The sequence below is a fragment of the Protomyctophum parallelum genome, assembly GCF_964188405.1.
Source record: "Protomyctophum parallelum genome assembly, chromosome: 1".
In the NCBI taxonomy this organism is placed as follows: domain Eukaryota; kingdom Metazoa; phylum Chordata; class Actinopteri; order Myctophiformes; family Myctophidae; genus Protomyctophum; species Protomyctophum parallelum.
The window spans coordinates 26,396,375-26,418,768 of record NC_139697.1 but is presented as its reverse complement, the minus strand read 5'-3'; the positions used below and the strand labels follow the sequence as shown (position 1 = coordinate 26,418,768).

At 39.7% G+C, this 22,394-nt stretch overlaps 1 protein-coding gene across 2 annotated transcripts; it reads left to right on the top strand.

Moving 5' to 3' along the window:
- The first annotated feature begins 4,526 nt into the window (after nucleotides 1-4,526).
- On the top strand, nucleotides 4,527-9,178 carry agr2 (anterior gradient 2). 2 transcript variants are annotated; one of them, XM_083769255.1, is made up of 8 exons: nucleotides 4,527-4,589; nucleotides 5,149-5,282; nucleotides 5,703-5,766; nucleotides 6,313-6,365; nucleotides 7,132-7,208; nucleotides 8,214-8,277; nucleotides 8,673-8,756; nucleotides 8,860-9,174. In XM_083769255.1, the coding sequence occupies exons 2-8, from the start codon at nucleotides 5,162-5,164 to the stop codon at nucleotides 8,907-8,909; spliced, it is 513 nt and encodes a 170-aa protein (XP_083625381.1). In that variant the 5' UTR covers nucleotides 4,527-4,589; nucleotides 5,149-5,161; the 3' UTR covers nucleotides 8,910-9,174. The 2 variants fall into 2 exon arrangements, with proteins under 2 accessions (XP_083625381.1, XP_083625380.1); XM_083769254.1 differs by lacking the exon at nucleotides 4,527-4,589 and adding an exon at nucleotides 4,900-4,923 and having other exon boundaries at nucleotides 5,087-5,282; nucleotides 8,860-9,178.
- Nucleotides 9,179-22,394: the final 13,216 nt, after the last annotated feature.

Genomic DNA, 22,394 nt, shown 5'->3' with positions numbered 1-22,394 from the left:
TTTCCTGTGTTGCCGTGGAGTACTTCAGACGATTGTTGTCTCGGTTAAACAGTATTTAACCCATTTAGACCTGACGTCGAAATTAAAGAAATGTCTTCTAAATCATGACAGTTTTCTGGAATACCTATGTTTCTATCAGTGGTGCTCAATATTTCATGTCAAGGACCCCCAAATATATATGTAGGCTAACTGGCCGCCGACCCCCATCTGAAAATATGTTGTTCCAGGGACCCCCCAGAAGCAAAGATTTGAGTTAAAAATGTTCGCTCTGAAAGAATATATATTCAAAGATTCGCGCCACATTTTCACGATTTTTCAAAAATAGCAGACCTACAAGCTCGTAGCTTGTAAATCTGCTATTTTTCAATAGCTAAAGCATAACATAATGCTTAAAACATCAAAAGGGGTTCCCGTCTAGAATTAAGAGAAGACAGGCATGTTCTAAAACGTCTCATAGCCTACCATATAGACATGACTAATAAGACAGATGAAAATATAGAAAATTAGTGGTACAAAAATGTAATACGTTTACCAATCTAGGGACTAAAGAAGACCCTGGTAGGGAGTGAAAGTGGAACCAATGGTGTCTTGTGACACCTGCTCATTTAGTTTTAAATTCCTATTTGATCAATTTTATAATAGTGAATTGATGGGCTCTTAAAACCCATTTCCTACAATGCGTTATTGTCCCAGTTCAACCCAGGTTGTTTGCTTAGCCAATAGTATTAGGTCTTTAAAACCTGCATAAGATCCGTGTTATCAGGGCGGGGGCTGAGCGCAGATGGCATATGGGGAAACAGGTGTGAACAGGAGTGGCCTTTGACTTTAACCCTGCCCTCTTGTTCAAATATTGACCCGGTTCTGTGACAACATAGATCGAGTGAAAGGTACGTAGTGAGAGAAGGAGGGTTAAGGACACCTCAGCACTACCTGCGCCCACATCCGTGTTAGTTACAGCTCGTTCACTTTACCTTCTGTTACTATGCAAAAAAGTAAAAACTGACACGTCCATTTTTTACATTCAGTTATAGGCTACTGTGTGTCTGGTCCTTAATTGTCCCTTACAAACAAGGTTCTTATTTTCAATTAGTAGTTGATTTTCCACAACTTTTTATTGTGCGTTTTTATTCTCCTTTTTGTTTTTTTTAATAAACTTTTTCCCCCTTTCCATATTGCAAATTTGTGTAGCAAATTATGATTTGCAATACTAGTGTTGCAAATTCAAGTACTGCAATTTGCAGTGAATTGCTAATTCACTGCCACATGGTTACATGAAAGAATAGTTAGGATGGCTTAAAAATGATGAGTACACATAAAATATAACAAAGGAAACCGTTTGCAATCCTATAATGCAATTCATAGTTTTGTGTGTTTGCGTAGGCCTACACTTACAATTTGAGCTGCTTGGGGCTGAGTTGAATGTTAGATCATTTGTTGTCATGACAAGTTCAACTGTGTCTAAAGTTGCCAGGCAAAATGTCCAGGCTACAAAAGAACCACGATGACATCACAGTGTCAATAAGGAAGCATCCCTGTCTTCAAGCATGAGTTCCTGTTAGGTAAGATGCTGCATCCTAGTTCAGTTACAAACCACACAACAATGTTGGTTGATTGTTGGAATAATTTATTAACAGATTGGAGAATTACAATAGCCTACATTTCAACTACAACAATACAAAACGTAACTGTGGACAACGCCATAAAGCATTACACTTGTTTACAGTAGGGTCCACCATTTTCAATTCATCATGACATTTACAGACGTACAAATATACACTTTTATATAGCCAAAACCAGGAAATCATCATAGAGGAAGTAAAAAGGTATCCACGCTTTTCCTGGGCTGTGTGTGCAGTTTAATTGGATTTCATTGGATCAAATCGACAGGAAGTGGAGCACACACAGCCCAGGAAAAGTGAGGGGAAAATGGGTGGGTCAGTTTCAAATTGCAGTCTCTAGGTGACCTTTGAGAGCGGTTTTGAAGGAGTCACATGTCTTAATGACTGTTGGTAGAGCGTTCCACATTTTAGTGGCATTCCACTAAATGAATTTAGTCCCTTTGTGCCGAATCTGGGTTGCACATGGTTTGTTGAACTCCCTCTGGTGTTGTGGGTGTGTACTTCGGTGACATTAATGAAGTATTTAGACAGGTACATGGGTATCTTGAAGTATTTAGACAGGTACATATGGGTATCTTGAAGTATTTAGACAGGTGCATGGGTATCTTGGTGGTGTATCGAATCTTGTGGACCAGACCCATAAAGATGCAATGTAGAATAGGAGATGAACAGACCAGTGTTTTGAACATTTGTTTGTTTTGTTTTAAAACTCCAGAATGAGTTAGAACTGCATGTAAATGGACCAATTCATTCTTTCTGAATTCTGAGGCATACTAGGGTAACTGTCCAGGAGGGCCCTAGCTGTCTAGATTGAATCAGGAACAAAGCATTCATTGATTCTGAGAGACTCACATTACCTCCAACTCTGTGTCGGTGCAGGAGAGAAGGAGTGGAACATTGCTAAGCAAAACCAAGATATAACTCAGGTTGGGTAGCCGGCGACTGCGCGAGACATTGGTTAGGTAGACGTATGTCTTCAAACCCAATGTTAGTCGTCCTATTGCTCTATGATTACCTATTATGTTCAAACTAAATCAACCACTTTCAACTTGGTGTCCCTATTTGGGACATGTGTGAACTTTTTGTTTTAAGTAAAATAAATAAAGACAGAAAATGGCATCTAATAAGCTCACGCATCGCAATGCAACATGTTCTATTTTCACTATTTGTCACACAAAACGTATATCAGGCTTCATTCATGCCTTTGTGTTTCATTATAATCAGAGACATAGCTGTGAACTCAACAGAAGTGAAGCAGTGGAGTCACATACTGTATCCGTGTTAATCACATAATCAGTAAAGTAAACTGAATGAATCCAGATCAAACAAAGAGAAATATCATTCTCATACTCTAGTCATGGAGAGAACCAGAATTATTGCGCTTCAACATCTTGTTCAAGAAAATGACCACTTTCTGGAAATAGGCCTTTCAAGATCCATCCAATGTGAACACATTGTAGCCTAAAGTCTAATTATATCCCAACATTTGCAATATTACAAATTTTATCTACATACAGACAAACAAATGTATCCTGACCATCAGTATCAGAGACACTTTATTCACTTGTAAATATAAATTGAATTAATTTCATAGGAATTTAACTTAACACCCTGAGCGCACAGGACGGAGTTCTCCGCCCTATCAATTAGTAACGCCCAGCGCTCAAGACGGAGATTGATCAAAAAGACTTAGATTATTGATATCAAAACCGATCGCATCGCTCCACAGGCTGGGAGCGTCTGTTGCGCAACACTCAATGTTATTTTCCGGTTGGGAGGTCATCGAAAATGTTCCCCTCCATAAAATGTTAATAAATCATCATTCCGTCCAATTCTAAGAAAAGATTATGTGTTAGACGGCCCATCGCACTCCCGTCGCTAGTCGCGTTAGAATTAGAATAGATTTTTCAAAAATAGCTAAAGTATAACATAACGCTTAAAACACCAAAAGCTTAGTTAAGGAGTATAGAGTTGTTGTGTGGAAATAATAAAAAGGTCCCCCCTTCCGTTTAGCCTAGATTCCTAGAAGTGGAGGTCTAGAGTTTGGATCAGTGACATCACATTAGTGTACTCTGACTGCAGGCCAAAGAGACAGACAGAAAGACAGACATCTTTCTCTAAAGGTTATAAATCTATCAACAGATTTAACAGTTAAATGCCAGGCATGCATGACCCCCCCCACCCCTCCGCCACACCAATCCAATCCCCGTTGAATCGATCTGTTTACTTTGTAGAAAATGTCAAACGTGGATTTGAGACGTGATCGAGCCAATCACAGAAGGACTGATCATCCAAATGTAACGATGACGATTGTTCTCGGGCTGTCGGCCAAATCTACTGTAACAATCACTGTATTACGCATTGTTAATACCCCCCCCCCCCGCCTGTTTATAGAACAATATTAATAAACCACCCTCTCTCTTTCCACATCAACTTATATAAAACAAATCACACTAAAAAACAGGCACATTCATTCTGTGTCTACAATTACAATTTACAATGTAGGGCATTTAGCAGTTGCTCTTAATCCAGAGCGATTTACATTAAGCAAGAACAAAAAGCATGGCAATACATCACATACCGGTACATAAAAAGTAGTTATCATGAAACATGCGTATAAGCTAAGAACGTAACAGTGGAATATCTATATATAATGAAACTATAAACTATACATACTATACTATACTATTTATATTATATTAAAATGAACAATGAAGCAAAGTGCTGCAGGACGGGAGGGATGTAATAGTTTCCTCAGGCATTCCAGCAGAGGTGTGGGGAGGGGTGTGTGTGTGTGTGTGTGTGTGTGTGTGTGTGTGTGTGTGTGTGTGTGTGTGTGTGTGTGTGTGGGGGGGGGGGGTGTCAGGTGCGCAGGTATATAAATGAGAGCAGGTGAGAGTGAAGTGACACAGCAGGTCCCGGAGAGCTGCAGTCGGAAAACACAAACACAAAGGTGCCAGTCAGCCCAAGGTAAGACAATCTGTCTGGCCCTTTCCTGAGAAGGTTGCATTATTCTCCACTTCTCTCTCTCTCTCTCTCTCTTATTCTGTCTGATTCTGCTGCTGCTGATAGGATTTTCCTTGTTTTTTTTTATGCATGTGTGTGTGTGTGTGTGTGTGGGAGGTGATTATATGTAACTTGATTTCATTAATTTTAACCACTTGAACCCCAGCATGTCTATTCTGAGGATATACAAGTGAGCTTGTAGATTGGCTATTTTTGGCGAAGAGATTTATTGTACACGGGGGGGGGGGAAAGTGGTTCAAGTACAGAGCAAACTCATGTCCAGTTTATTAAGTCTAGAGTTGTCGGTCAAGGGTACAGTGTCTACAAGCTCATAGCGCGCGCTATGAGCTTGTAAGTCTGCTATTTTTGAAAAATCGAAGAGCGACTGACAAAGAAGACATTTTTAGAATCTGATCTCAGGTCAGAATGGAAAACTGTCAGGATGTAGAAGACATTTTTAGAATCTGATCTCGGGTCAGAATGACTTAATTGCTCTACTAACAATTTCAATGTACATTTCTAGGAAATCTGTCACCATGATCAAAGCCCTACTGTCTGTTCTCCTGGTCCTGGCGGCTGTGACCTCGTCCTCTGTGGGAAAGCCGGGGAAATACATCCCGAAAGGTGGCAAGAGGCTGCCGCAGACTCTCTCCAGAGGTGGGTGACGATAATAGCAGCAACAGGAGGTCACTAACAGTGTTGTTTTTGGCAGAAAAATTCAATTTTAGTTTTTAGTCAGTCGGTGGAATGAAACTTCATTTAGTCAAGCTACTTGTCGCGCTGCGACACGTTGTGAGCTTGTAGATGTGCTACACTAACCAAGTGTAAAATGACTTGATACTGGATCTCTTGTCCACTAGTCCCTTCCTAACATTTTAGTCTAGTTTTTATTTGTTGACGAAATTGTCAATATATTCAGTCTTAGTTTTAGTCATCATAGCTTATAGTTTTCATTTAGTTTCCATGTAGTTTTCATCAGTGGAAAAAGGTAGTCGACAGACATTTTTCGCCATAGTTTTAGCCGACGAAATCAACACTGGTCACTAATCTATGCTGTCTGTCCACTAATCTCCGCAGGCTGGGGTGACCAGCTGATCTGGGCACAGACCTATGAAGAGGCTCTGTACTGGTCCCGCTCCCGGTAAGCGAAAAATGGCCTTTTTGGTTTGTCAAGCGACAAATACATGATAGTGTACTGAAGTATATACGATGTAGTTTCTACAATCGTGAGTGTTGAACCAAATGGACCCAATTAATGGACTCTTGCATGTCAATTTGGTTCAATTCGTACACTCTCTAACAGAGAGTGTAATTTGATGGGTGACCCCTGCTGACCCCTCATCAAATTATTGGCTCAGGAATGTGACAAAAACCACAAAAGAAAATCTCAATGAATTTAAGGCTTCGTGGGGTGTGTATAATTGATAGAAAATAAGTATTTCTTTGTGGTGAACTACCACTCCTTTAAGAGTACATTTGGTTCCATTTGCACAATCTCAGAGTTAACACAGATTATACTGTGCATTGCTTAATACACAAACTGTACATACACATACTGTACATTTACTGTGCATTGCTTAATACACATGCATACAAACAGGTAATCCAGTTGAGCTTTCTTTAAATTCAGTGCACTGTGAAACTTCTATTGTGGTTATTTATTTGTATTTATATTTCTTTTATTTAGCAACAAGCCCGTGATGGTAATCTTCCACCTTGAGGACTGCCCACACAGTGCTGGTGAGTCATTGATTAATATGTAGTAATAATAACAATTAGATTGAGATTATTTATTACAAAACATACATTGACTGATCAATGATCAACCTATCATGCATTATCATAGGTTGAGGTAATTCAACTTAGACCTTTACCAGCTGCAACATTAAAGTGAACACCTTTGTATTTAAAAGGTAAAATGGAATTACAAGTAGTATTTCGACATTGTGATACTGCTACATTTACGTAAAGAATGCCATCACCTGATCAGTGTGTATTTCATCCTGTTACATGCTGATGATAGGGCTGCTAATCTACTATTACATCAAACAGAAAACCAGTTTGAATAACCGTGTTGGTGTTTAAATAGTATAGGAGATCTTGAATAAACAAGAAGGTGGCCGCACACACCAATAGCCAGAGTACCAATATGTATTAGGACAGCAGGTAAGACAGGAAATGTATCCAACGTTTCGGCGGTTAAGCCTTCATCAGGGAATACCGGGCACATAATTGGTATACTCTGGCTATTGTTTATTCAAGATCTCCTCTACAGTTTTCTCCCGTGTGCCGGCACCACCACAAGGACTTTGGTGTGCGTAGAGCTTCTTTGTAGGCTACACGGTGTTTAAATAGTAAACATGTGAGTGCACTGTTTAGTCCACATCCTGTCTACATCCTGGTGGGGCAGGAGAACCACAGATAAGGGTGCATACCTTCATCTGAATGGAAATGTATTGTATTGTATTGTATATGTGTAATACTTAATACTTTTCTCCTGACGCAGCCATGAAAAAGATTGTCTCTGATGACTTCGACATTCAGAAATTGCTCGATGAAGACTTCATCGTGATCAACCTTGTGGTATGTTGTTACACGTCTTATTGATTAATGCATTGTTTTACTATGGAATGACATAACTTTAATTCCAGTGCCCTAGCTAGGCCTATAGGACTCTGAGTAGGACACTTATTTACTGAATATTGTTGCTGTTATAGCAAAACTTTTCAGTATTCATACTTTAAATATAGCCAAAATAGCAGACCTATACAAGCTCAAAGCTTGAGGTTTCTGCTCGACAGAAACAATATTTTGGCAATGTTTCTTTCCGAGATGCTTTCAAAACAGAGAACCCGACTATAATTTAAAACCCAACTGGATACAGTACTGGCAACATATAGATGATTAAGCATCATGTTATACTTTAGCCATTGAAAAATAGCAGATCTACAAGCTCATAGCGTTGCACCGAGTGCCACGCTATGAGCTTGTAGATCTGTTATTTTTTTTAAATGTGGTGCAAATCTTTTTTGGTGGTCCTTGACTTGAAAATGTTTGAGAACCACTGACATAGAAACATAGGGTTTTTCAGAAAACTGTCAGGATTTAGAAGACATTTGTAGAATCAAGCTCAGGTCTAAGGACACACACATTTATACATTTGGCTGCAAACCACCATATGAAAGGTGTTTCTGCCTGCAACAAGTTAGAAAATAGCAGATCGGCCCAGGCCGTAGCGTAACGGTCTGGGCACCGGACTGGTAATCCAGTCGCAGTGTGCCGCGGGTTCGACTCCCGGACCCGACACGGCCTTTACTGCATGTCATCCCCCCATCTCTCTCCCGTTTCCTGTCAGCCTACTGTCTGTCCCTTCAAAAACCAATAAAAAGGCGTAAGCCGCAAAAAAATATCTTAAAAAAGAAAAGAAAATAGCAGATCTATATACTATACTTGAAATAAAATTGTTCCTCATTTTGCAGGGTCCTCCTGGGGGACCCTATGTTTCCACTACTAGAGAACCTGAAACATTCATGAAACTTACGTTGATGTTTTATTGTTCTAATGGTTTTTTCCACCCCTCACTTACAGTATGAAACCACAGACAAACATCTCTCTCCTGATGGACAGTATGTTCCCAGAATCCTCTTTGTTGGTGAGTATATAGACCTACTTTGTTGACCAGCGAAAACATTCCTATAATTCATAATAATTAATTGCCAATAAGGATTACAGCTTCATCAATCTCTCTGAGTCTTAACCACTTTGTCCCCATTTTGCCACTATGCTGTACGTGACAATTCTCAAAAATCTTAAAACATTTAGATTTATATTTTATTTTAACAAATCGCAAATTTCAGCAATTTTAAAACGCCATGTTCCCTCCATACACATTTAAAGAAAAAGAATAATTCACTAATAGAAGATCAAGATACAAGCTCACAACACATCAATGTGACACAAGGAGGTGAACTTGAAGATCCGCTATTTTTAAGTGGTTATACGATCACTGTGGTTATCATCCTTCATCCGGTCTTAATCTCTACCCAGATCCCACCATGACAGTGAGAGCCGACATCACAGGTCGCTATTCCAACCGCATGTATGCCTATGAGCCAAGCGACATCAAACTCTGTAAGTACCAAGAGCATAAGACCTAAATACCACAAATCACATTCATTGTGCATCTTGGTAGTAGTGGATTGAGTTGTCATTTCCCTTTCTTTTTTACATTCAGTGCACGACAACATGGAGAAAGCTAAGAAGCTGTTGAAGAGTGAGTTGTGAGCACCTATAGTGACAGAGAGAGAGAGACCAATGATGTCAAGTGGTCACTACAGTTTACACATGTGAAGCCAAGCACTGGAAAGTTCCTCTCACATGACACTAACTATCTTCTTTTCAATTCAATATCTGCTTATTGTCTGAATAATGTATTGCTGTACATCCACAATGTCTTTTTTTTAAAACATAAATTAAGCTGTTCATACAAGAGGGTGGACTTTTGTTTTTTGCTTGAACATGACATTTCCCACAATGAAAATGAACTCGAAACAGTGCTGAAGTCAATTAAAAGGCACCAAAAATGCATCACACTATACTGTTATATGTCATCAAAAAGTGCACAGACAAAGGTGCATACAATGTATGGGATTTTGAAAGTTCCTACAGTCATATTAGGTGAAGTGAAATCCAATGTAAATGAGAGGACAAGACTGACATGGCCATCTAGTGGCTGAGCAATCCTGCAAACTTTGGAAGCCAATCTTAGCCAATCAGGATGGAGTCTGAGAAATATGAAAGACCTGTTTCGGCTCTAGAGAGACTGTGTACCAATTTGCGTGATATTTGGACAAAATCTGTAGGTGTACTGTCAAAAAACTTTTGCACAAAGCGGCCTCCTGGTGGCGCTATAACAGGCCGTTCTGGAAATTTTGGGGCAGAGGTTCATGTTGGTACCAGACCAGGGTTCGATTCCCGGCTGTTACACTATCATAAAAAAGAAGACCTCAACAGCGCTAAGAAACATCAGATTAATATGATTCTATGTTATTTAAACTTTACTAACTGAAGGGATTTGAACATGTAGAGGTGTATTAACTGAAGGCTCACAGCCTCAGCCTGATGACCTCAAAAGTCTCATATCTCCCCTGAGCCATAGGCAGTTGCTTTGGCTTAGTGGTTAAGATGTTGGCCTTCAGTGCAGGTGACCTGTGTTTGATTCCTGGGTGTTACACTCTGATGAACGTGATTCTATGTTAAACTCTTGCTTCTTTCAACTTTACTATCTGAAGGCTAACATACAAAAGATCGCTTCAACAGTACAAAGAGGCAGATGTTACTGAGTGATGGTGTATTAGGGAATATTCAGCACAGAGAGTTCATGTTCAAATCCCACTCTTCCTAAAGTTTAATGCTAGTTATTGAGCTTCATTCTAGCAGTGGCTCACAGCCTCAGCCTAATTACCTCAAAACTCTAATTGTCGTAGTGGTTAAGATGTTGGCTTTCCACGTGGGAGACCAGGGTTCGATTCCCGGCTGTTACACTATAATATAAAAGAAGACCTCAACAGCGCTAAGAAACATTTGATTAATATGATTCTGTGTTATTTAAACTTTACTAACTGAAGGCTAACGAACAAAAGATCACTTCAAAATTACCAGGAGACTTTGCCTGAGAGTGTCTGACTGATGGTGCAGTGGTCTAATCATCAGGCTTTCAGTACAGACATTCCATGTTCAAGTCCTGTTCCTCCTACAGCTCAATGCTGCAGTAATTTGAACATTTCAAGGCTTGAATAAAAAATAAAAAATAAAAACTCAAAACTCAAAAGTACCAGGAGACATCTGCTGAATGCCCAAAGGTGCGTTGGTGTAATGGTGTGGAGCGCTTGACCCGTTGCCTCTGCTACAGGCAGTTGGCAGGTTCAAGTCCCATGTCATGACATCAAGGTGCTGGAGGACCATCGGGAGACGGTGCTCTCTCCCCCTGTTTCCTGAGATGTAACGGTTGGGGCTTATGTCTGAAAGAACCCTGTCCAGCTAACCTTTTACCATGAAAATGTCCAATTTAACATACTCTTACCACCTCTCAGTGTGCCCTTTTCCAACTGGCCTGGAAGCCAGACATAAAAGAGGGACTTTCCAACCAAGTTTTGGGCCACCAATCAGGGCCCAGTATGCAAATACACAGCCTATTCTGTCAGATGATGGGCCAAAACCATGAACTATAGTATGTCGTTTTTTCATCATTTTCATATTGGTTTTTGAAATCGTTGCGAAAATCATGAACTATAGTTCATGGTTTTTGCGACGATTATTAAACAAATATACTATAGTGTAGTTTTTTCATTGTCAAAAGTCAAGAAAAATGACATTGCCATTGTCGACGATTATAATCGGGGCCCAGTATGCAAATACACAGACCATTCTGTCAGATGGGCCAAAATGCATTGCAATTTTATTTGTAAACGTTTGACCTAATTCTTATCTGTAAAATGTTAGGTGGACAGGGTTCTTTCAAACATAACCCCCATAATTTGAAATTTTCAAGGATAGAATAAAAAATAAAAACTCAAAAGCACCAGGAGACATGTGCTGAATGCCCAAAGGTGCCTTGGCGTAATGGTGTGGAGCGCTTGACCCGTTGCCTCTGCTACAGGCAGTTGGCAGGTTCAAGTCCCATGTCATGACATCAAGGTGCTGGAGGACCATCGGGAGACGGTGCTCTCTCCCCCTGTTTCCTGAAAAGTAACAGTCGGGGGTTATGTTTGAAAGAACCCTGTCCACCTAACATTTTACAGATAAGAATTAGGTCAAACGTTTACAAATAAAATTGCAATGCATTTTGGCCCATCTGACAGAATAGTCTGTGTATTTGCATACTGGGCCCCGATTATAATCGTCGACAATGGCAATGTCATTTTTCTTGACTTTTGACAATGAAAAAACTACACTATAGTATATTTGTTTAATAATCGTCGCAAAAACCATGAACTATAGTTCATGATTTTCGCAACGATTTCAAAAACCAATATGAAAATGATGAAAAAACGACATACTATAGTTCATGGTTTTGGCCCATCATCTGACAGAATAGGCTGTGTATTTGCATACTGGGCCCTGATTGGTGGCCCAAAACTTGGTTGGAAAGTCCCTCTTTTATGTCTGGCTTCCAGGCCAGTTGGAAAAGGGCACACTGAGAGGTGGTAAGAGTATGTTAAATTGGACATTTTCATGGTAAAAGGTTAGCTGGACAGGGTTCTTTCAGACATAAGCCCCAACCGTTACATCTCAGGAAACAGGGGGAGAGAGCACCGTCTCCCGATGGTCCTCCAGCACCTTGATGTCATGACATGGGACTTGAACCTGCCAACTGCCTGTAGCAGAGGCAACGGGTCAAGCGCTCCACACCATTACGCCAACGCACCTTTGGGCATTCAGCACATGTCTCCTGGTGCTTTTTTTTTTTTTTTTTTTATTTTTTATTCAAGCCTTGAAAAGTTCAAATTACTGCAGCATTGAGCTGTAGGAGGAACAGGACTTGAACATGGAATGTCTGTACTGAAAGCCTGATGATTAGACCACTGCACCATCAGTCAGACACTCTCAGGCAAAGTCTCCTGGTAATTTTGAAGTGATCTTTTGTTTGTTAGCCTTCAGTTAGTAAAGTTTAAATAACACAGAATCATATTAATCAGATGTTTCTTAGCGCTGTTGAGGTCTTCTTTTATATGATAGTGTAACAGCCGGGAATCGAACCCTGGTCTCACACGTGGAAAGCCAACATCTTAACCACTGCGACAATTAGAGTTTTGAGGTAGTCAGGCTGAGGCTGTGAGCCACTGCTAGAATAGCAGCAAATGAAGCTCAATAACTAGCATTAAACTTTAGGAAGAGTGGGATTTGAAAATGAACTCTCTGTGCGGAATAACCCCTACTACAACATCACTCAGTAAAATCTGCCTCTTTGTACTGTTAGCCTTCAGATAGTAAAGTTGAAAGAATCAAGAGTTGAACATAGAATCACGTTCATCAGAGTGTAACACCCAGGAATCGAACACAGGTCACCTGCACTGAAGGCCAACATCTTAACCACTAAGCCAAAGCAACTGCCTATGGCTCAGGGGAGATATGAGACTTTTGAGGTCATCAGGCTGAGGCTGTGAGCCACTGCTATACAATAAAAAAAATAAAAAAACGATGGGCTATAACCCATGTTTTTTTTTTTTTTTTTTTAGAATCCTCAAAAATGATGAAAAACGGCGTGCTATAGTATGCCGTACGGTATGGGCTATAGCCCATGGTAAAAAATGATGAAAAACGAGGATAACTTTTTTTTCAAAAATTCAAAAAACGATGGGCTATAACCCATGTTTTTTTTTTTTTTTTTTTTTTTAATCCTCAAAAATGATGAAAAACGGCGTGCTATAGTATGCCGTACGGTATGGGCTAAAGCCCATGGTCAAAAATGATGAAAAACGAGGTAAAAAAAAATAATCCAAAATTCAAAAAACGATGGGCTATAACCCATGTTTTTTTTTTTTTTTTTTTTTTCCAAATCCTCAAAAATGATGAAAAACGGCGTGCTATAGTATGTTGTACGGTATGGGCTATAGCCCATGGTCATAAATGATGAAAAACGAGGTTATTTTTTTTCCCAAAATTCCAAAAACGATGGGCTATAACCCATGTTTTTTTTTGTTTTTTCAAATCCTCAAAAATGATGAAAAACTGCGTGCTATAGTATGCCGTACGGTATGGGCTATAGCCCATGGTCAAAAATGATGAAAAACAAGGTTAATTTTTTTTTCAAAAATAAAAAAAACGATGGGCTATAACCCATGTTTTTTTTGTTTTTTGTTTTTTAATCCTCAAAAATGATGGAAAACGGCGTGCTACAGTATGCCGTACGGTATGGGCTATTAGACGAGCATCTAAAAATGGGATAAAAAACGTCAAAAAATAGACGTCTAAAACACGTCTAAAAATAGACGTGTTTTAGACGTCAATTTTTAGACGTTTCTTAGACGTCTATTTTTAGACGTTTTTTATCCCATTTTTAGACGCACGTCTAATAGCCGGCTATTGCTCAGTGGGATGGTCAAAAAGGATGAAAAACGAGGATTTTAAAAGAAATCAAAAAACGATGGGCTAGAACCCATCATTTTTTGTTTTTTTTCATTGGTTAAGTCAGACATTCTCAACTGCATTACCTATGCCTGTGTGGCTCATGAGTAAAATCCAGTGTTTGTACACCAAAGGTTGCGAGTTTGAACCTGCCACAGGACATTTTCACTGTCCATCTAAATTCTAAACGGCTGGTTAAATATAAGTTCCCGATTTTACCTTACATGCCAGTGTGGCTCAAAAGATAAATCTGAGGTTCGTAATCCAAAGGTTACTGGTTCAAAACTCCATCAAAACTAATACTCAACCAATGCTGCAGTAATTTGAAATTTTCAAGGATAGAATAAAAAATAAAAACTCAAAAGCACCAGGAGACATGTGCTGAATGCCCAAAGGTGCCTTGGTGTAATGGTGTGGAGCGCTTGACCCGTTGCCTCTGCTACAGGCAGTTGGCAGGTTCAAGTCCCATGTCATGACATCAAGGTGCTGGAGGACCATCGGGAGACGGTGCTCTCTCCCCCTGTTTCCTGAAAAGTAACAGTCGGGGGTTATGTTTGAAAGAACCCTGTCCACCTAACATTTTACAGATAAGAATTAGGTCAAACGTTTACAAATAAAATTGCAATGCATTTTGGCCCATCTGACAGAATAGTCTGTGTATTTGCATACTGGGCCCCGATTATAATCGTCGACAATGGCAATGTCATTTTTCTTGACTTTTGACAATGAAAAAACTACACTATAGTATATTTGTTTAATAATCGTCGCAAAAACCATGAACTATAGTTCATGATTTTCGCAACGATTTAAAAAACCAATATGAAAATGATGAAAAAACGACATACTATAGTTCATGGTTTTGGCCCATCATCTGACAGAATAGGCTGTGTATTTGCATACTGGGCCCAAAACTTGGTTGGAAAGTCCCTCTTTTATGTCTGGCTTCCAGGCCAGTTGGAAAAGGGCACACTGAGAGGTGGTAAGAGTATGTTAAATTGGACATTTTCATGGTAAAAGGTTAGTTGGACAGGGTTCTTTCAGACATAAGCCCCAACCGTTACATCTCAGGAAACAGGGGGAGAGAGCACCGTCTCCCGATGGTCCTCCAGCACCTTGATGTCATGACATGGGACTTGAACTTACCAACTGCCTGTAGCAGAGGCAACGGGTCAAGTGCTCCACACCATTACGCCAACGCACCTTTGGGCATTCAGCTCATGTCTCCTGGTGCTTTTGAGTTTTTATTTTTTATTCAAGCCTTGAAAAGTTCAAATTACTGCAGCATTGAGCTGTAGGAGGAACAGGACTTGAACATGGAATGTCTGTACTGAAAGCCTGATGATTAGACCACTGCACCATCAGTCAGACACTCTCAGGCAAAGTCTCCTGGTAATTTTGAAGTGATCTTTTGTTTGTTAGCCTTCAGTTAGTAAAGTTTAAATAACGCAGAATCATATTAATCAGATGTTTCTTAGCGCTGTTGAGGTCTTCTTTTATATGATAGTGTAACAGCCGGGAATCGAACCCTGGTCTCACACGTGGAAAGCCAACATCTTAACCACTGCGACAATTAGAGTTTTGAGGTAGTCAGGCTGAGGCTGTGAGCCACTGCTAGAATAGCAGTAAATGAAGCTCAATAACTAGCATTAAACTTTAGGAAGAGTGGGATTTGAAAATGAACTCTCTGTGCGGAATAACCCCTACTACAACATCACTCAGTAACATCTGCCTCTTTGTACTGTTAGCCTTCAGATAGTAAAGTTGAAAGAATCAAGAGTTGAACATAGAATCACGTTCATCAGAGTGTAACACCCAGGAATCGAAGACAGGTCACCTGCACTGAAGGCCAACATCTTAACCACTAAACCAAAGCAACTGCCTATGGCTCAGGGGAGATATGAGACTTTTGAGGTCATCAGGCTGAGGCTGTGAGCCACTGCTATACAATAAAAAAAATCAAAAAACGATGGGCTATAACCCATGTTTTTTTTGTTTTTTTTTAGAATCCTCAAAAATGATGGAAAACGGCGTGCTACAGTATGCCGTACGGTATGGGCTATTAGACGAGCGTCTAAAAATGGGATAAAAAACGTCAAAAAATAGACGTCTAAAACACGTCTAAAAATAGACGTGTTTTAGACGTCAATTTTTTGACGTTTCTTAGACGTCTATTTTTAGACGTTTTTTATCCCATTTTTAGACGCACGTCTAATAGCCGGCTATTGCTCAGTGGGATGGTCAAAAAGGATGAAAAACGAGGATTTAAAAAAAAATCAAAAAACGATGGGCTAGAACCCATCGTTTTTTTTCATTGGTTAAGTCAGACATTCTCAACTGCATTACCTATGCCTGTGTGGCTCATGAGTAAAATCCAGTGTTTGTACACCAAAGGTTGTGAGTTCGAACCTGCCACAGGACATTTTCACTGTCCATCTAAATTCTAAAGGGCTGGTTAAATATAAGTTCCCGATTTTACCTTACATGCCAGTGTGGCTCAAAAGTTAAATCTGAGGTTCGTAATCCAAAGGTTACTAGTTCAAAACTCCATCAAAACTAATACTCAACCAATGCTGCAGTAATTTGACATTTTCAAGGCTAGAATAAAAAATTAAAACTCAAAAGCACCAGGAGACATGTGCTGAATGCCCAAAGGTGTGTTGGCGTAATGGTGTGGAGTGCTTGACCCGTTGCCTTTGCTACAGGCAGTTGGCAGGTTCAAGTCCCATGTCATGACATCAAGGTGCTGGAGGACCATCGGGAGACGGTGCTCTCTCCCCCTGTTTCCTGAAAAGTAACAGTCGGGGGTTATGTTTGAAAGAACCCTGTCCACCTAACATTTTACAGATAAGAATTAGGTCAAACGTTTACAAATAAAATTGCAATGCATTTTGGCCCATCTGACAGAATAGTCTGTGTATTTGCATACTGGGCCCCGATTATAATCGTCGACAATGGCAATGTCATTTTTCTTGACTTTTGACAATGAAAAAACTACACTATAGTATATTTGTTTAATAATCGTCGCAAAAACCATGAACTATAGTTCATGATTTTCGCAACGATTTCAAAAACCAATATGAAAATGATGAAAAAACGACATACTATAGTTCATGGTTTTGGCCCATCAACTGACAGAATAGGCTGTGTATTTGCATACTGGGCCCTGATTGGTGGCCCAAAACTTGGTTGGAAAGTCCCTCTTTTATGTCTGGCTTCCAGGCCAGTTGGAAAAGGGCACCCTGAGAGGTGGTAAGAGTATGTTAAATTGGACATTTTCATGGTAAAAGGTTAGCTGGACAGGGTTCTTTCAGACATAAGCCCCAACCGTTACATCTCAGGAAACAGGGGGAGAGAGCACCATCTCCCGATGGTCCTCCAGCACCTTGATGTCATGACATGGGACTTGAACCTGCCAACTGCCTGTAGCAGAGGCAACGGGTAAAGCGCTCCACACCATTACGCCAACGCACCTTTGGGCATTCAGCACATGTCTCCTGGTGCTTTTGAGTTTTTATTTTTTATTCAAGCCTTGAAATGTTCAAATTACTGCAGCATTGAGCTGTAGGAGGAACAGGACTTGAACATGGAATGTCTGTACTGAAAGCCTGATGATTAGACCACTGCACCATCAGTCAGACACTCTCAGGCAAAGTCTCCTGGTAATTTTGAAGTGATCTTTTGTTTGTTAGCCTTCAGTTAGTAAAGTTTAAATAACACAGAATCATATTAATCAGATGTTTCTTAGCGCTGTTGAGGTCTTCTTTTATATGATAGTGTAACAGCCGGGAATCGAACCCTGGTCTCACACGTGGAAAGCCAACATCTTAACCACTGCGACAATTAGAGTTTTGAGGTAGTCAGGCTGAGGCTGTGAGCCACTGCTAGAATAGCAGTAAATGAAGCTCAATAACTAGCATTAAACTTTAGGAAGAGTGGGATTTGAAAATGAACTCTCTGTGCTGAATAACCCCTACTACACCATCACTCAGTAACATCTGCCTCTTTGTACTGTTAGCCTTCAGATAGTAAAGTTGAAAGAATCAAGAGTTGAACATAGAATCACGTTCATCAGAGTGTAACACCCAGGAATTGAACACAGTTCACCTGCACTGAAGGCCAACATCTTAACCACTAAGCCAAAGCAACTGCCTATGGCTCAGGGGAGATATGAGACTTTTGAGGTCATCAGGCTGAGGCTGTGAGCCACTGCTATACAATAAAAAAAATAAAAAAACGATGGGCTATAACCCATGTTTTTTTTTTTTTTTTTTTTTCAAATCCTCAAAAATGATGAAAAACGGCGTGCTATAGTATGCCGTACGGTATGGGCTAAAGCCCATGGTCAAAAATGATGAAAAACGAGGTTAAATCTTTTTTTCAAAAATTCAAAAAACGATGGGCTATAACCCATGTTTAGTTTTTTTCATTATTTTTTCCAAATCCTCAAAAATGATGAAAAACGGCGTGCTATAGTATGTTGTACGGTATGGGCTATAGCCCATGGTCATAAATGATGAAAAACGAGGTTATTTTTTTTTCCAAAATTCCAAAAACGATGGGCTATAACCCATGTTTTTTTTTTTTTTTTTTTTTTTTAATCCTCAAAAATGATGGAAAACGGCGTGCTACAGTATGCCGTACGGTATGGGCTATTAGACGAGCGTCTAAAAATGGGATAAAAAACCGTCTATTTTTAGACGTTTTTTTATCCCATTTTTAGACGCACGTCTAATAGCCGGCTATTGCTCAGTGGGGTGGTCAAAAAGGATGAAAAACGAGGATAAAAAAAAAATCAAAAAACGATGGGCTAGAACCCATAGTTTTTTGTTTTTTTTCATTGGTTAAGTCAGACATTCTCAACTGCATTACCTATGCCTGTGTGGCTCATGAGTAAAATCCAGTGTTTGTACACCAAAGGTTGCGAGTTCGAACCTGCCACAGGACATTTTCACTGTCCATCTAAATTCTAAACGGCTGGTTAAATATAAGTTCCCGATTTTACCTTACATGCCAGTGTGGCTCAAAAGATAAATCTGAGGTTCGTAATCCAAAGGTTACTGGTTCAAAACTCCATCAAAACTAATACTCAACCAATGCTGCAGTAATTTGAAATTTTCAAGGCTAGAATAAAAAATAAAAACTCAAAAGCACCAGGAGACATGTGCTGAATGCCCAAAGGTGCCTTGGCGTAATGGTGTGGAGCGCTTGACCCGTTGCCTCTGCTACAGGCAGTTGGCAGGTTCAAGTCCCATGTCATGACATCAAGGTGCTGGAGGACCATCGGGAGACGGTGCTCTCTCCCCTTGTTTCCTGAAAAGTAACAGTCGGGGGTTATGTTTGAAAGAACCCTGTCCACCTAACATTTTACAGATAAGAATTAGGTCAAACGTTTACAAATAAAATTGCAATGCATTTTGGCCCATCTGACAGAATAGTCTGTGTATTTGCATACTGGGCCCCGATTATAATCGTCGACAATGGCAATGTCATTTTTCTTGACTTTTGACAATGAAAAAACTACACTATAGTATATTTGTTTAATAATCGTCGCAAAAACCATGAACTATAGTTCATGATTTTCGCAACGATTTCAAAAACCAATATGAAAATGATGAAAAAACGACATACTATAGTTCATGGTTTTGGCCCATCGTCTGACAGAATAGGTTGTGTATTTGCATACTGGGCCCTGATTGGTGGCCCAAAACTTGGTTGGAAAGTCCCTCTTTTATGTCTGGCTTCCAGGCCAGTTGGAAAAGGGCACACTGGGAGGTGGTAAGAGTATGTTAAATTGGACATTTTCATGGTAAAAGGTTAGCTGGACAGGGTTCTTTCAGACATAAGCCCCAACTGTTACATCTCAGGAAACAGGGGGAGAGAGCACCGTCTCCCGATGGTCCTCCAGCACCTTGATGTCATGACATGTGACTTGAACCTGTCAACTGCCTGTAGCAGAGGCAACGGGTCAAGCGCTCCACACCATTACGCCAACGCACCTTTGGGCATTCAGCAGATGTCTCCTGGTGCTTTTGAGTTTTTATTTTTTATTCAAGCCTTGAAAAGTTCAAATTACTGCAGCATTGGTTGAGTATTAGTTTTGATGGGGTTTTGAACCAGTAACCTTTGGATTACGAACCTCAGATTTATCTTTTGAGCCACACTGGCATGTAAGGTATAATCGGGAACTTATATTTAACCATCCGTTTAGAATTTAGATGGCCAGTGAAAATGTTCTTCAGGAGACTTGAACCTGGAATGTTCTGTTTATAAACCCCAGGATTATCTCTTGAGCCACACTGGCATAGGTGATGAAGTTGAGAACGTCTTACTTCACTCACCTTTCAGAATGGACAGCGTCAGTGAAAATGTTTTTCAGAAGACTTGAACCCTCATTGTTCTGGTTGTAAATCACAGGTTTATTTCATGAGCCACACTGGCATGTGTAATGCTGTTGATAATGTCTTACTTAGCCATCTTTCAGAATTTAGATGGACAGGGAAAATGTCCTGTGGCAGGTTCGAACTCGCAACCTTTGGTGTACAAATACTGGATTTTACTCATGAGCCACACAGGCATAGGTAATGCAGTTGAGAATGTCTGACTTAACCAATGAAAAAAAACAAAAAATTATGGGTTCTAGCACATCGTTTTTAGATTTTTGTTTTAATCCTCGTTTTTCATCCTTTTTGACCATCCCACTGAGCAATAGCCGGCTATTAGACGTGCGTCTAAAAATGGGATAAAAAACGTCTAAAAATAGACGTCTAAGAAACGTCTAAAAATAGACGTCTAAAACACGTCTATTTTTAGACGTGTTTTAGATGTCTATTTTCAGACGTTTTTTATCCCATTTTTAGACGCTCGTCTAATAGCCCATATCGTACGGCATACTGTAGCACGCCGTTTTTCATCATTTTTGAGGATTACAAAAAAAAACAAAAAAAAACATGGGTTATAGCCCATAGTTTTTTGAAATTTTGAAAAAAAAAGAACCTCGTTTTTCATCATTTTTGAACATGGGCTATAGCCCATACCGTATGGCATACTATAGCACGCCGTTTTTCATCATTTTTGAGGATTTGAAAAAAATGAAGAAAAAAAAACATGGGTTATAGCCCATCGTTTTTTGAAATTTTGAAGAAAAAAAAAGAACCTCGTTTTTCATCATTTTTGATCATGGGCTATAGCCCATAACGTACGGCATACTATAGCACGCCGTTTTTCATCATTTTTGAGTATTTGAAAAAAATGAAAAAAATGAAAAAATATGGGTTATAGCCCATCGTTTTTTGAATTTTTGAAGAAAATAAAATCCTCGTTTTTCATCATTTTACACCATGGGCTATAGCCCATATCGTACGGCATACTATAGCACGCAGTTTTTCATCATTTTTGAGGATTTGAAAAAAAAAAACATGGGTTATAGCCCATCGTTTTTTGAAATTTTGAAAAAAGAAATTAACCTCGTTTTTCATCATTTTTGAACATGGGCTATAGCCCATACCGTACGGCATACTATAGCACGCCGTTTTCCATCATTTTTGAGGATTTGAAAAAAATGAAGAAAAAAAAACATGGGTTATAGCCCATCGTTTTTTGAAATTTTGAAAAAAAAAATTGACCTCGTTTTTCATCATTTTTGATCATGGGCTATAGCCCATAACGTACGGCATACTATAGCACGCCGTTTTTCATCATTTTTGAGTATTTGAAAAAAAATGAAAAAAGATGGGTTATAGCCCATCGTTTTTTGAATTTTTGAAGAAAAGAAAATCTTCGTTTTTCATCATTTTAGACCATGGGCTATAGCCCATATCGTACGGCATACTATAGCACGCCGTTTTTCATCATTTTTGAGGATTTGAAAAAAAAAAACATGGGTTATAACCCATCGTTTTTTGAAATTTTGAAAAAAGAAATTAACCTAGTTTTTCATCATTTTTGAACATGGGCTATAGCCCATACCGTACGGCATACTATAGCATGCCGTTTTTCATCATTTTTGAGGATTTGAAAAAAATTAAAAAAAAAAAAACATGGGTTATAGCCCATCGTTTTTTGAAATTTTGAAGAAAAAAAAAAGAATCTCGTTTTTCATCATTTTTGATCATGGGCTATAGCCCATAACGTACGGCATACTATAGCATGCCGTTTTTCATCATTTTTGAGGATTAAAAAAAAAAAAAAAAAAAAAAAAAACATGGGTTATAGCCCATCGTTTTTTGAAATTTTGAAGAAAAAAAAGAACCTCGTTTTTCATCATTTTTGATCATGGGCTATAGCCCATCCATCCATCATAGGCATCCGTCCGTCAGTGATGACGATGGATTGCGCCTGGGTGGTCATGATTTCTTGCAGCGACGGCTGTGGCTGGACAGCCCCGCTCCGGAGTGACAGTCTTTAGCGCAGTTGGTGCAGACAAAACGAGAGGGGACTGGTACAGGAGTGGGGGCTGCTTCACGCAGTTTCCTCTTCTGTCTCTTCGCCTGCAGCAAAGAGATGTGTCTCTCCTCGGCACGGCGAGTTCCTGCAGCGACAGTCCGCCTCCATACGCCACGGTCCTTTGCAGCTTCCTCCCAGCTGTTGTGGTCAATGCCTGCCTGCTTCATGTCACGTTTGCAAACGTCCCTGAAGCGCAGGCGT

Excerpts from the sequence above, each read along its gene's own strand:
- agr2 (XM_083769254.1), top strand. The coding sequence starts at position 5,135 with ATGTACATTTCTAGGAAATCTGTCACCATGATCAAAGCCCTACTGTCT. Across the intron at positions 7,209-8,213 it reads TCATCGTGATCAACCTTGTG|TATGAAACCACAGACAAACA; the intron begins GTATGTTGTTAC and ends CCTCACTTACAG. Across the intron at positions 8,757-8,859 it reads GCCAAGCGACATCAAACTCT|TGCACGACAACATGGAGAAA; the intron begins GTAAGTACCAAG and ends TTTTACATTCAG.